Source organism: Erythranthe guttata, chromosome 9 (assembly GCF_056151865.1).
Source record: "Erythranthe guttata isolate IM_541 chromosome 9, IM_541, whole genome shotgun sequence".
Taxonomy (NCBI): domain Eukaryota; kingdom Viridiplantae; phylum Streptophyta; class Magnoliopsida; order Lamiales; family Phrymaceae; genus Erythranthe; species Erythranthe guttata.
Genome location: NC_142541.1, coordinates 13379122 through 13395425, shown reverse-complemented (window position 1 = coordinate 13395425; position 16304 = coordinate 13379122). Strand labels below are relative to the sequence as shown.

Below are 16304 nucleotides of genomic sequence, written 5' to 3'. Positions count from 1 at the left end.
GTCCCTCATGTTTAGAGTCAAAATCGAAATAGTTTCTATGTTCCTAATTTTGTTCTATATCATCTTTTGGACACAAAGTTACCAACAAAAAAGAGCATACTTTACATAATGCCCACACTACCCTTCAAAACCTTGGGGATGAAAATGAAATGTACCTAGTTTTGGGCTTCACACAATTTTTTTTTCTTTTTTTTTTTTGCAATTTTTTTAACATCAATTTTTTTGACCAATTTCCAATTTTCGTATAATTACTTTATGCAAAGTTTTTAATAATCGTTAATATTTATCTAATAAAACATACACATGATCAAAACTTTATTTAATAGTACTATACTTATATTTTTGTTAAAATATTAAACATAAATGCTATAATTGTTTGGTTCATATAAATTAGCATTTAATATTTATTTTTTTATTTGGTTTCAAATTTTCTAAAACATAGTGTTTTGCTAAATTCCTGGGATATCTATTTTTCATGCATATGTATCAGATATATATGATTTATTATGGCTTAATTCCACTTTGCACTCTCGAAATAGAGCTTTTTGGCACTTTGCACACATTAGAGCCTTTTGGCAATTTGCACCATTAAAAAACAATAATAACACTCTGCACCATCAAAACACAATAAATCATTCACAATGCACCATGAATTGAATAACAAAAAGAATTTCATTTTTTATTGCGTTTTTTTTTTTTTTGGGTTCAAAATAACAAATTAAATTGTTATTTTTTTTTAACCTCCAATCTAATAGCTGAAGGATTGTTTTTAGTAAAATAGCTGAAGGATTTTTTTTAGTAAAATATTTTTTGTGATAAAAAATATTTTGTTAAATATGTTGATGAAATATATTTTTATTTTTGCACTTTATAGTTTCAAAATGATTGATGAATAAAAAAAATTAATTTCACATTTGGCATCCTAAAAGAATACCACTAAAAATATTCAATTCCCTTTATTAGCTTTATAAATTCATTTGGGGTGCATTATGCAAGATATATTGTGTTTTATGGTGCAAAGTGCTATTAATTTATGTCAAGGGTGCAAAGTGAAAAAATGTTATATTTCAAGGGTGCAAAGTTGGATTAAACCGATTTATTATAGTGTTTAAATAAGTATTATAATTTTAAAATTGTCAAATTAGATATATTTCATTTTCGTCCCAGGGTTTGAAGGGCAATGTGGGTATTAGGTAAAATATATTTGATTTTGGAAGTAAAATTGAATTTGGAGGATGACATTGAAGCAAATTAGAACATGAGGGACTAATTTGATTTTGACTGTAAACCTCAGGGATGAAAATGAATTTTACTCATGTTTACTGGCATTTTTCCCCATCCGTAGCATTTCAAAATAGCATTTTAAATGGGAAAATAATTATTAGTTTAATACATGACAATAATAATTACAATAAAATTTATTAGTGATATTGGTGACAACTTTATTATTAGTAATATCATGAGCTCGAGCTTTCTGACGAGACGAACTCGAACCAGTTTTTAGTTGTTCGTGAGCTCACGAGCCGGCTCGCAAGCCTTATTTTTTATTTTTTTTATTTTTTTATATATTATGTTTTCTTTAAATAATGTATAATAATATAAAAGATTATAGAAATAAAAATATATATAGATATATGTAAACTTTAAAAAATATATATAATTACAATGTATTGTTTATTTTGTAATTTTTTATTAAATGATTTTTAATAAAAAAAAATATTAATTAAAAAAAATATTTTCTTTTTAAAAACAACAAATAAACTTAGGCTCGAGCTTGACAAAATAGACTTGAGCTCGAGTCTGCCAAAAGAGGCGAGCTCGGTTCGTTCACACCCCTAGATGAGATTATGAAAAGGTAGTGCATCATTTTTCTTAGTCGATTAATTGAAATTGACCCTTAAAAGCATTTCATAAAGCAAAAAGATAAAATAAAAAAGAGCTCATATCAGCAGAATAAGTGTATTAATCAGGGTTCTAAATATCAATCGTGGTAGTTGATATATCGACGCCATATTTGTGACGGTCGTAAACCTTTACAATATTGGTGAGGTGTTTTGTGGCTGTTTAGGCGATGTGTGGTGATTTGAGGCGGATCAAAACAATATATCAGGTCAATAAATTAGAGAAAAATATTTTATTTTATTTTTAATTTAAAGGAAACTAGTTTTTTTTGTTTTAATTTCATTTAAACAAAAACAAACCAAGTCACCACCTCCGTAAAAAAGAAGAACCTGACCAAAAGTTACCAACACAAAACAAACCACACTAGGTGGCAGCGACATGGTGCGGTGGAGATAAAATCATATTTAAATATTTTTTAATATATATTTGAGTATTTATAAATAATATTTCAAAATATATTATACTAGATCTAACATTCGATTTGTTTTCGATTTATTATCAATTAATCACCACCACCCAAATTTATCGTGTGACGGTCCCTACCCGCCTCAGATCCAATAACCGCCTTTTGGCAAGAGCCCAAGATGGAAGATTTGGTGTATAATGGGCCAAGGTGTGCCTAAATTGACAATTAAAAGAATATTGTTGGGCTAGATTTAAAAATATTTGGGCCCGTTATAACACATACTTATTTATTTATTTTTATTTTTTTATTTTTTTATTATATATATTTAATTAATTTATCTCATTATATGCATATAATTATTTGAGTTGATGAGAGCAAAATTAAAAAAAATTACCAATTTTTTTAGACATTGATATTGATTTTACGCTCGAATACTACTGGCACGGGAAAAAAAAAGGTAATACGATATCAAACTATCAAAGAGGGGTAAAAATGTAATTAACCACATCTTAAATTGTTCAAAGAAAAAATCAGGCAGTATACTGTACGCATGTATGTATGCTAGTTCAGTTGTCTCTTTGTGTGTGTGTGTTTTTTGTAATGTAATGTAATGAAATGAAATGTGATGTAATGAGAAAAATGACAAGTAAAAGAAAATCAAAAGTGTCTAATTAAAGCTGTCCTAAAAACAATAATTAAAATAAATTGTTGAAAGAATGGGAACATATGATGGGAAGTTGGATTCCCACACACATGCATTATGATTTATTCAAATGCACCTTAATTCACAAGAGAATGTCTTTACACAATCATCTCTCCCAACCTACAAGTGTCACTAATAATTCATCATCTTATTTGCTTCTCCATTATTTTTCATATTATTTTCACTTTCTTTACTCTACTATTTTTTTTTTTTTTTACTATGGTAGATATATAATTAAAGTTGGTAATACTAATTATAATAATGAGAAGGTATAATTAAGTTTGTGCCATCAATTTATTTCAAATTCTATATATTCTAAAGTTGTGAATCTATATATATATATATATATATATATATATATATATATATATATATATATATATATATATATATATATATATATATAGACACACACACACAAATGTAGCTGGTCTAGTAAAAATATGTTCATTCACTAGTAGAAAAATGATTTTTTCTTTACTGAGATTTTTGTTGCTACATTAAAAAAGTTGTTGCAAAAGATAATTTTTACTATGCGACAATCTGAGAGTCGTCGTTTACCGTCGTTTGTCACGCCCGTTTTCGCTACGGAGAAAATTCATAGTACGTAAAATTATAGCAAAAAGCTTTTTTTGTAGAAAAAAATTGTTTTTCTACTAATGACCGTTCACCAAATTGATCGATATTTGCAAGAGCTTTTAAAAAGTTGAAGTTCATGTTGATTGTGAATAAAGTTCAAAATAGTTGTTTATTTCTAAATGTTGGGGTGCTTCGCAAATGTGATTAAAATCAGCTTTAAACATTATTTAAATTATGAGTTTATGTGTTTACAAACTAAACTTAATTGTCAGCTTGTTTAGATAAATTGATTTTTCTTTCAAATGTCCTTAAAATTTGGATTTTAGAAACAATAAGGGCAGAAATGTCAAATAATATGATTTCTTTAAAATTCTAATATTTTCTACGAAAGTGTAATTAGTTGTATCAAATAATATTTTTCACATTTAATATAAACGAAAAACAAGATAGCTATGTTAAAAAAAAACACTCTAGAATCCTACTTTGACAAGGCAAGTAAGTAATCCTACGCAAATTAAACTAATTTATATATCTGAATTTGTTTAAAGTCCTTCGAACATCTCAAACTGAAAATAGACATTTTCGATACAAAATAGACAGCCAAAAGGGGTGATTAACTTAATTAATTAGTGATGTGATTAACTTAATTAATAATAATATTAATAATAATATTATTATGGGAGGGAAGTAAGTAAGAGTGGTGATATGATGAGAAGTAGAGAGAGAGGAGCCCACAGCTTTTGATTAGGGCAGCCACCAAACAGAAGCTCATTTTTTGGTGTCGGAATTCGTAATGGCCCTCTTTTTATTTTGATTCTTTTCTCTCTCTCTCTATCTATCTAATTATTATATCTAATTATTATAATATATGGGTAAATTACGGCCACACTTGAGTTATGATCAAATTACGAAAACTCCATCTTATTTGGGTAATTATAATCACCCATTATATTCTTTTAAATATTTTTACATAAAATTTATGTAATTCGGTTATTTATCGAACCAAATCGTATATTCAGTTCGGTAAACGGTATGAGATGTTGGCGTACCGAAATTTCAATTCGGTTTTAGTGAATTAACATCCCTAAATTTACCTCTAAAGGGTCTTTTCGTGAGATAATATGTAGTTGAGGGAGGTGACTGTAATTACACAAACAGAAGGAAGGTTTTCGTAATTTAACCATAACTCAAGGGGGGCCGTAATTTGTCCTTATTATAAATGTGCCACCTCCTCCCATAATAACAGTAATAATATTAAGTGTCCCGCAATTGGTTGGAGCAACTGAGCATGTGAAAGTTGATACAGGTTCGAAACCTCTTGCCGACGGTTGCTAGGTCGAGCCAGTAACACATGATTATTCTAATGTGGTTTACATCTCTCATATGGTTTACAAGCTATTATACGAGAGTGTAGGTTTACCCAATACACATATATGGTTGGTTGTGAGTTCATTCACTAGCAATAATAATAATAATAACTCTGCATGGGTATAGGATCAACTAATTCAAGTTGGCGTAATGTCCTAAGATCGAGTACTAGCAGCCGTATAGTGTGAGAATTTCAACTTCAATTAGAATTGGTTCATTATGGCATCAGAGAACAGACTGTTGAGTCATTGTAATTTACATTACTCTTTCAAATGCTTATCAAGTCAGAGGATGGAAGCCTTGAGAACGAAGTTAGTGCAGCAGCAACAACAATAATAATACATATATTAGTAGAATTAACTATATTTATATAATATAACAAAAATACAAATGCCTAATGCAAATTTAAGACCCAAAAAATATTTTACATATATACATAATACATGCTTTTAATTAATGTGTTTGAAATAAAGTTTATAAGTGGTTTTAATTTGTCTCCTATTACATGAAGCAAATAGTATTCCACGTATGTAAACCAAAACAAAAACATTAAATAAACAAAGTCACGATCTATACATATACATATATATATTCTAATTAATATTTGTGATGCGCAATGATTATGAACACATAGTGATGTTCATGCACGCAGAAAGCTAGATGGTGTTCTCCTACTTTTTCCCTATATTTTTATATTAGATCCAAAATAACTATTTTATTTTCTTAAAGTATATAATAAAAAAAAAAATTTAAAAAAGCAAATGATGAACAATTTCACTCGTACATTTATTCTTTAAAATCATATTTTCGGCGAAGAAACGAAGAATAACTATTCATTGCCCAAAGCCAAGAAAAAAAATAAGGAAATAAAAAAAATAATAAATAAACAAATAAATAAAGATAAATAAATATTCTGAAATTGGCCAAGACAAAAACAAATACCATGCCTTCAACTCTTGTCCAAATCTGAAATCCAGAACATACCATACCTCCTAAATGTGCAACTGTTTAATTAATTATTATTATAATTATTTTCTCCAATATATTTATTTATTTTAATTAAAACAGACCTCCAAGTTGATATATGTCCATGATTGCCACTCATTTTTAAGAGATAAGACCTTTTAAAAATTAATAATTAAATAAATAAAATTTTCACAAACGATTTGATGTTTAGAACCATAAATAAACAGTTTAATAATAATAAATAAAATAATAAAAAAAAATAATGTAAGTGGGACGAAATTAAATTAGGCAAATTAGGGCCCCATTTGAAGCAACCCATCACCAAACGTCATTTGCATGAGACAATGCTTTTGTTGCCTGACACTGTTACATTGATGCTCTTCTTCACCCATTTCCTAATCCCAATAAATTGAAAATACTTACATACAATATATATTTGTATCTAGTAATAAGTATTTTAAATATATCAAAATACTATTATTTTAGTAAATGCCACATTAAGCTCTCTTACCTTGACCCATTATTATATATGAATTAATTAAGTATGATTTTTTTTTTTTTTTTTATATATAATGAATATGCAGTCAACTATATAGATGCACTGAATAAACACCCAATTATCGTGCAATAGTTCGTAAATCATATGATGATATGTAAATTATACGAGGCTAACTAAATGTGACGAGCTCGACTTAAAGAGTGTTGGCAAATGAATTGGTATTTATGTCGACAAAGTAGTAGTAGATCTAGGTAAATTTACAAAAATGAAATATATATATATAAATATAAATATATGAAAATTCAATTTGATATTGAATAGCACATTTCCAAACTTCATACCAATAATTCCTTAGGTTATGTCTTATAGTATTTGGTTGATGTCTTTGGCTAATGTAATTGTCCTATATATCCAATAATAACCAAAGAAGTAAGTAGCCCTAGGTTACATGAGGTTCTTCTTCTCAATTATATTATTGCATGTCTTTTTTTTTTTTTTTTTTGTCTTCTATTTTTAGAAATTTTTATTACTTTTTTTTTTGTTGTGTGTTTAACTGTTTATTTAAATAAATGGAGATCATATCTTTAATTTTACAAGTTTCGTAATGTTAATTTTTTGAACTATATATACTGTCATATATATTATACTAAAAATACTCAATTTTCAAAAGTTTGTTGCAGTCAACTATAGTCAATTTCATTAAGTTCGTTGTCGAACTTCAGCCATTTATTTCTGACCCGGTTTCAAATTTTCACTTCCATATTATATTAAAAATATTCAATTTTGAAAAATTCACTAACAATATTACTCTCTCTATCCCATAATATCTGTCTCTTTTGAGAAATTTTTTTGTTCCATATTATCTGTCACTTTACAATTTCAATGCTGCATTAATTGCTTATTTTTCAATTTTACCCTTATTAACTCGCACTCTTCCTGCATTAATTAATAAACAAGGGTATTTTGGTCCATCAATATTTATTTTTCTAAAATGAAGACATATTTATTGAGATTCTTAAGATTTGTGCCAAGGTGAAAAACGACACCTATTTAGGAACGGAGGGAGTAGCAATTAGAAATTTAAGAACTCGGACTTTTAGCTAAGGAAAAAAAATTAACTTGTCCTTTCCTTAATGTAAGTTCATGCTAGGGACTATTAGCTAATTCTCCCCAAAAATTAAATCCAAAATCAAGCTAATAAGTAACATGCGCAAGATTAATTTAAATCAGTCTTGAAATAAAAAAAATAAAATAAAAAAAATGAAAGACAAAGAAAAGACAGAGTTATAAACATTAGGTGAGAAGAAAATGTCCTATTAGAGAGGTGGCGGGGTAAAAATGTCATTTCGCAGAAGCTCTACAGTGTTTAGATAGAGGTATGCAAATAGCGACGCTGTAATATATATATATATATCATACATAATTACATATATATAAATATATTGTATTTTGTTTTATAACCAAGGAATATCCATATATAGGTGGGACTAGATAATTCCGTATTTTCCTACAATAAACTTGAAAAAGTAAAATAAAATTGAATCTCCTGTCAATCGGCTCGGGATCGAATATTCTTATGAGTGCTACATCGAACTTGTTGCACATAGTTAACGGGTGCGAACACATGGGGGTTTGGTGGGGGCTAGAATATAGGTGTAAATTAAGAGATAAGAAAATATTTGTATGGGGTAAAATGTATACACTTTTAACTTTCGGGGGCTAAAATATATAAAATAATAGATAAATAACACAATAATATAAAAAATAATAAAAAACTAAGGGTGCTAGGCCAAGGTGCTAGCAACTTTGCCCAAGGTGCTAGCAACTTGGGCAAAGTTGCTAGCAACTTTGGCAAAAGAGGGCCTGCCGCGCCCCCCTGCGGCAGGAATGGTGGGCCAGTGGTGGCGGGCGGGCGGCACCACCACCCAACGGCGGCGGCGCTCCGGCGGCGACGGCGGCAGAGGCGGGAGCCCTGGAGACACTGTGTGTCCGCCCCTGATTGTGAGTCCCCGTGTGGTTTACGTCTCTTGTATGGTTTGTAAATTATTATATATACGAGAGGTGTACATTTACTCAATGCACATGTATGGTTGGATACGGATTACTTCGTTCTCTGAGAATAAAAAAAAAATCATAAAAAGTGTAAAGGACATTAAACATAAATTATATTAAAAAAAAATATATATATATATATATATATATATATATATATATATATATATATATATATATATATATATATATATATATATATATATATAATTCCATTTAATTTCTGCGGTATTTTGCTCCACAAAGTATAGGAGGTGTATTTATTTATGGGTAAATTCTAATTTTCTCATTTACTTTGGTTCGATATCACTTTAGCCCTATTTTATTCTCAATTGTCTCGACTTGGCCTCTTGTACTTGAAAAAAACGTCTCAATGTAATTCTCGCCGTTAGTTATTAGACATTTAACCTTAACACCGTTTGATATAAGTCTGAAAATTACAAAAAAAATCACTCCCAGTTTAAATAAAAATAAAAAAGATAAAAATTGGAGCTGCCGTTGTGGACTATGCTTTTTCGTTGTCTTAAATTTTTATTTTTATTTTTATTTTTTTGTTTTTTTATTTTTTATTTGTTATTTAATAATTATTTAAACTCAGAGGGGTGGTGTTTTGTAATTTCAGAGCTTAGATTAGACCAAACAGTGTTAGGGTCAAATGACAACTAACAACGAGGGTCACACTGAAATAATTTTTCAAGTACATGGGACAAATCAATGCAATCGAGAGTAGAATGGGCTAAAGTGATATCGAACAAATTACAATGAAACAAATTACAAGGGTAAATTGGAATTTACCCTTTATTTATTATATGCATGCAAATAAATATAAAAAAAAAAAAAAAAAAAAAAAAGATTACTGTTTAAATGAAATCATAATGAGTAATGAGGCTGCTTTTGTTCCTTTGTGGGGGTTCATTATTTTCACTGGTTTCAACTTTGAACCGTATATTACAAATCCGGGTCAAGACCCGGCCCCCTTCCATACCCCACCGCCCCCACCCCCCACCCCCCCTTCTCTCTCTTGAACTCTACAACTATAACTGTGAGAAAAAATGCCAATAGTTTTGCTTAAGAGAAAGAAATAGAGAGAGAAAGGCCAAGCAATTTTATTTTTCTTTTTAGAGAGAGAAAGTAAAGAGAGTAAAAAGCTGAAATAAAAAAGAAATAGCCCTTTCTTCCTAGCTTGTATTTAATTTTGTTTTATTCTCTACTCCCATTTCAATTTTTCCCATATATACATACATACACACATACATATATACATACATATGTGTGTGTATATATATATATATATATATATGATCTTCATCTTCAACCTCGTTTAATCAACTAGAAAGAGATCGATCAAAAATTAATTAATGTTGGGCAGCAACATTAATCCCTCCGAACAACCCTTCTCGGAAACCGGCAGCACCAGCAAACGAAAGCGCCGGCCTGCCGGAACTCCAGGTACAATACAAAACATACACGAACACACTCTCTCTCACAGACACACACGTGTCTATGTGTGTAATGAATTTTGTATATATATATATATATGTATATATACAGATCCAGATGCGGAAGTGGTGTCGCTATCGCCGAAAACGCTGCTGGAGTCGGACCGGTACGTGTGCGAGATCTGCAACCAGGGGTTCCAGCGGGACCAGAACCTGCAGATGCACCGGCGCCGCCACAAGGTGCCGTGGAAGCTGCTGAAGAGGGAGACACCCGCGGCGAGGAAGCGCGTGTTCGTCTGCCCCGAGCCCACGTGCCTACACCACGACCCGTGCCACGCGCTCGGAGACCTCGTCGGGATCAAGAAACACTTCCGCCGGAAACACAGCAACCAGAAGCAGTGGGTCTGCGACAAATGCTCCAAGGGCTACGCCGTCCAGTCAGACTACAAAGCCCACCTCAAAACCTGCGGTACACGTGGCCACTCCTGCGACTGCGGCCGCGTCTTCTCCAGGTCTTCATTCCTCTCCTTCATTCATATATACATACACATATACATACATACACACATAAATAAATAAAAGCGATCTTTTCGATGGAGGAAGGTTTTGTTTTTATTAGTATTATTATTTTCATTGTAATCAGTGCAAATAACAAGAATGTTTTTAGTTAGAGATCTAATTAACACACAAACGAGAGTGTGTGTGTGTGTGTGTTTTTTTCTATTTTTTTTATTTAATGTTAATTTTGATTTACAAAAATGTATTTGGGGTTTGCCGGAAGACTGTGTGTCAAATCATTTTCTGTGCAGACTAAAAAATCAAAGAATAGACTAGGTTATTAATTTTTTTTTTCCTTTGACTGATGATGACGTCAGCCCCTCTAATTAATACTTTTTTTTATTTCAATTGACAGTTAAGAAAAAAAAAAACCTTCGATTTTTTATTTTTTTGATGGGTTGTTTTCATGCATGGAATGGAAGCTACATACTATTTTTTATATTTATTTATATATATACATACATACATATGTATATACACTATTTGTGTGTTTAATTAATTAATTAATTAAGCAGATGTTTTCTTGTAATAATTCTTTAATATCATCATAAACCCCACTATCCAACCTACTATTTCAAATTAATTAATGTATTTCAAACACCTAAAGTACATTTTAGGATTTATTTGTTTCTAATTTTTTTATTATTAATCTTTTTTTAATTTTAATTTTTTTTGGTGAAGATGGTTAGAAGGTGGTGGTCAAGATGCTAATGATATGAATCATGTTATCATCTTCATGAGTGAAAAAACTGGTCTTCGGAACAATATATATTATGCTCTTTTTAATTTAATTTGTCCTTTTTTTTATTAATATTAATATGCACTTTTCCACTACGAAAAATAATTATTACAACCCTTTTTCTTACGATCATCATTCTTCCTCAATTATTACACTGTTTTGCAGTTCCATGTTCAAACTAGCTATCTATATATACAGGCATATATAGATACACGTATTATGTATGTATATATCATGTTATTTCAGTACTGATGAAAATTCTCTCTCTCTCTCTCTCTCTTTCTCTCTCTCTTCTTTTTGTATATAGGGTGGAGAGTTTCATCGAGCATCAAGATGCTTGCAGTATGGGGCGGCTCCGATCAGACTGCCACCCTCTTCAGCCGCCGACAGCTTGCTTATCTCGGACGGCGTCCAGCCCCAGCCCCTCCAGCGACACCAATCTCAGCGTCGCCGCACCACCGTGGGCCGCCGCCGCCGCCGGATCTCGCGCGCCGCCGTTGAAAAACCCCATCTTCCTCACCACCACCGCGGCGGCGGATGCAGCTGCACCTGATATAAATAATAATAATTACTGCCACCCGCCAAATCTCGAGCTCCAGCTGCTGACAAAAGCCAGCAGCAGCAGCGCCGCCGCAGTCTCCGGCAACAACTCGACGAAGCCAGCCGACAGGGACCAGCAGTACTCAACCCAGCTCCAGCTCTCCATCGGGTCGTCGGAGATAGGCTGCTCGCCGCGCGGCAGCAGCACCACCACCGGCGGGACGGCGGCGGTGAAGGAGCAGGCGGAGGAGCAGCTGAGGGTGGCCATCGCCGAAAAGGCGTACGCGGAGGAGGCGCGGCAGCAGGCGAGGCGGCAGATGGAGCTGGCGGAGCAGGAGTTCGCCAAGGCGAAGAGAATCCGGCAGCAAGCGCAGGCGGAGCTTGAAAAAGCGCAGGCGCTGAAAGAGCAGGCGGCGAAGCAGATGAGCTCCGCCGTACTGCAGATCACGTGCCATAACTGCCGGAGCAAATTCCACCACCACCAAGAAGCTTCTTCCTCCTCCTCCCCACGTGATCACAACTCCAATAACATGGCACTCAGTTACATTTCTGCTGCGCTGAGGGAATGGGAATTCAGAAAAAGTAACGATCAAAAGTAGCAATATGTTAATTAATTAATTATATCATATATTAATTAATAATTATTAATGTTTTATTAATTAATTAACCCTTTTTTTTTATTATTTTTTCTTCCGTTTTGTTAATTTGCTTAGGACGATATTTATATATTTGTGTTTGTTAATTAATTATTATGGTAAAAAAAAAAAGGTATGCATGTGTTGGTATTTAATTAATTTAATTTGATGAGTTTCGATCTAATTAGAAACGTTAGCAAGGGAAATTGAACTCGAGTTATTTTTTGCAGAAGTATTTATAATTTAGGGTTTCTTTAAATTTTTGTTTTTAATTTTCGAATAGAGAAAGAGATGTAAGGTAATTTTCTTGGTATTCATAAATTTGATTTGCATTAATGGCTATTCATCTTTAGGATCGAATAGGCTTATTTTTCCTTTAACGCATGTGATGATTGTTCTTCAATTCCAGCTTATATATGTTTGGTTTTTAAATAAGTGGAAAGAAAGTATTCATCATTGCTTTTTTTCTTCTTTTAATTTATACGAGGTAAAGTCAATTTAAAAAAAAAAAAAAAAAAAACCCTTGATCTACTAATCTTCTTACACATACATTTTTGCAGCGTCAAATTTAGAGAAATCTTTTAGAGTATATAGAATATTCTTTAATTGGTATTCGCTTTACTCCATTCAAGCTCCATATTTGAATCAAGATGATCATAAGATGTGTCTTTTTGCTTGTAAATATTAGATTGCAGTGCATCAGAAAACTGCATATTTGCACAAAGCAAGTACTAACTGGAGAACATTTCACGGAATCTAGAAGATCTGTTGAATTCAACACTGTAAGTGTAAACGTGTAAGAAGATTCATAGTTGAGGAAGTAGCTGTAACTACCCAAACATGAGATTTTTTTTTTTTCTTTAAATTTGATCTCAACTCAGAAGGTAGCAATAATTTACCCAAGGTGTAATTATCCATAAATAATTAGGAATATTAATAATGTGGATAGATGGAATAATCAAGAGGGGCTTGAATAATAGATAGATATATAATAATATGGTCTACCATGAGACCAACTTTTAGCAGTGCTTAGATTTTGTGTTTGGACTATTAGAAGATCTTTGTTGGGTGAGGTGGTCAGAGAAAATGGGGGGTGACCCCCTTTCTTTAGGCCCCCTAGACCACGCATTAAACTAGAATACTGCAACAAATTTATTATTATTACACATTATATACATAATTATACATGTAATAAAATACACACACACAGTAGTATTAGTAGAGAGAGAAAGTATAGAGAGAGACACACAATAATGTAAAAAGGGTCAGAAGAAAAAAGAAAAGAGTAGTCCTTTACTGTGGAAGTTCTGCACCCATATAAATGTTAATGAAAGACACCATGTTTTTCAGTGCCACAGTTGTAATGGTTCTTCCTTCAGACTCGTCCCTCTCACCTCACACACACACATACATACATACAAACAAACTCTATTCTTTTTTCTTTTTTTCTTTTTTCTTTAATTATAATATTATATATATATATATAAACAAATATACATATGTATGTATCATACTACTCTCTTTTTCCACCCTAACCACATCAGAATCAGTGGCACAGCCATCTTTCCATTTATGAAGAGACCATTACATTTCATGAGCTACTCTGTCTCTCTCTCTCTCCTCTCTCTCTCTCTCTCTGTGTGAGAGAGAGAGAGAGAGTGTGTGTGTAGTGTGTGTGTTTTTATTACAAGAAGCTAAGGAAAATATATATATGTATATGTAACTGCGTGCTGTTACTGTTGTCTTTCCCTGACTTTGCACTATACTGGAAAAAAAGCCCAACCCCTGCCAAAAAGTGAACCTCCAAGATTTCCATTTTGCTTTTTTTTATATTTATTTTTTTATATAATTGTTTAAAAAAAAAGAAAAGAAATTGAGAATTAAAGTTTTGGACCACTAATTAATAGATTTATTTTCGATTAATAAATGCAAATGATCGTACAAAGTATGTATGTCTTTTATTTTCCTGACAGTAAGATAGATTTTAAAGAGCTGTCAAACGTCTCTAATAATCACTTATCAAGATTGTTCAAATCTGCCACCATATAATAATATTCACCACACTATATATTTTTATATATTTATTTATATATATATATGTATATATATTGTATTAATAATTAAATACACGCACGGTGCACCAGCAGAATTATGTGGTCAATTACTAAGTCTTGCATGATTAGATATTGTATCTAAAGAATAACAATAATACATAGATAATAATTTGGAATATGGAAGAATACGGAATTGAGGACTTCCGTTTTGCTAAAACGTAATTCATTACTCACTCATTTCATTAGGGCTGGAAATTGAAACCAAATTTTCGATTTCCACCGATTTCGATCATATTTTTTTTCAATTTTGGAACAATTTTTTTCAATTCAAATTCGGAAATTTCGACTTTTGATTTTCACAAAATTATTTGAATCGGAATTGTAATATATATGAGATTTTGATTTCCTGTCCAATCCGAAAATAATTTCAGAAATTCCAAAAAAAATATGAATGTTACAATTAAAATACCAATATGTATGTTTTTTATACTTAAGGTGAGCAAAAATTGAAAATTTTGAATTCTGCCTATTCCTATCCAAAATTTTCCGATTTTGGAAGTAGTTATTTTCGTTCCAATTTCCAAAATTTTTATTTCTGATTTATTTGAAACGAAATTGGAACTAGTTTTTCACTTCTGCAAAAAAAAAAAAAAAAAAAAAAACCCGAAAAGGCTAATTGCGATATGATCCGTCCGATTTACAGCCCTACATTTCTCTCTCACACACACCAAAAGAACTGCAATTTTTAGACGCATTCAATGAGGGGCGCCACTTATGCTTGTCGGAGTATATTGAAAATGTACGAAAAATCACTGCCAATTTTCAGAATTTCGCTATCAAATTTTAAAACTTCACCGTTAAATTTTCAGTTAATTTGACAAATTTAATCGCACAATTTCACTGTCAATTTTCAACCGGTTTACATAAGTTAATTGTCACATAACTCTAGTGAGTTTTTGCAAAAGCTTCCAATAAGTAAAAGTTAGTGGCTGTGGTTGTATTTGAAGGAATGCACAACCATATATGTAGGTGCACTACATTTAGTGAATATAATTAAAAAAAATCTTCTTTTAAGATATTTTTATTCTAGGAGTGTAAACAAACGGAGTTTCACTCGAGCTCGAATTCGAGCTTAAATTCTTAGGACTCGAGTTCAAGCTCACCACTAAGGATCACGATTTTTCGATCACCTAAACAAGTTTTCATTTAAGAATTATTATTCGATTACTTTATTATTTAATTATAAAAATAATAAGTTCAATTAATTTTGAAGTATTATTCATGATTTGACTGTTACAATTAATATAAACTATATTTTACCAAAATCAAGAAAGTATATATTACTTTATTTCTCTAACTTATTTTTCTTCCAAAACATTATTAGTAGGTACTATATACAATTACAATGTAGTACATCAAAATAGTGATATATATATATATATATATATATATATATATATATATATATATATATATATATATATATATATATATATATATATATATATATATATATATATATACCTTATTTGATCAAAATTATGGTTGGAAAACATTTAATTAAAGTTCGTTGTACCTCACACTCATGCTCGGCCCCCTTTGTACAGTGGATCATCCAAAATTGGTGTATTAACCACATTGTTCTTTAGCATTAAGTTTATCTGTTAATGGATGGATTTTTTTATGTCTTAACAAACAATTAAACTTTGATTAAAACATTAATTTACTTAAAAGGAAAAAAAAAACATAAAAACCAAATATTTAAATATATGTATACAGCCCGGGAAAGGATTATGTACGTATAGTAGATAATTAAAATAAATAAAGAATAATTTCCTCTTATAAAGTGGTACTCAATCCCTTC

The 16304-nt window shown here is 31.1% G+C and overlaps 1 protein-coding gene across 1 annotated transcript; it reads left to right on the top strand.

Annotated features, from left to right (window-relative positions):
• Window positions 1–9547: 9547 nt before the first annotated feature.
• LOC105975533 (protein indeterminate-domain 14) lies at window positions 9548–12562 on the top strand. Its single transcript, XM_088822938.1, has 3 exons — window positions 9548–9924; window positions 10027–10426; window positions 11519–12562. The coding sequence occupies exons 1-3, from the start codon at window positions 9834–9836 to the stop codon at window positions 12348–12350; spliced, it is 1323 nt and encodes a 440-aa protein (XP_088679064.1). The 5' UTR covers window positions 9548–9833; the 3' UTR covers window positions 12351–12562.
• Window positions 12563–16304: the final 3742 nt, after the last annotated feature.

What these genes read in the sequence shown, in the direction of transcription:
- LOC105975533 (XM_088822938.1), top strand. Translation starts at nt 9,834, where the DNA reads ATGTTGGGCAGCAACATTAATCCCTCCGAACAACCCTTCTCGGAAACC. An exon ending in CCGGCCTGCCGGAACTCCAG is followed by an intron (nt 9,925 to 10,026) that starts GTACAATACAAA and finishes GTATATATACAG; the next exon opens with ATCCAGATGCGGAAGTGGTG. An exon ending in TGCGGCCGCGTCTTCTCCAG is followed by an intron (nt 10,427 to 11,518) that starts GTCTTCATTCCT and finishes TTTTGTATATAG; the next exon opens with GGTGGAGAGTTTCATCGAGC.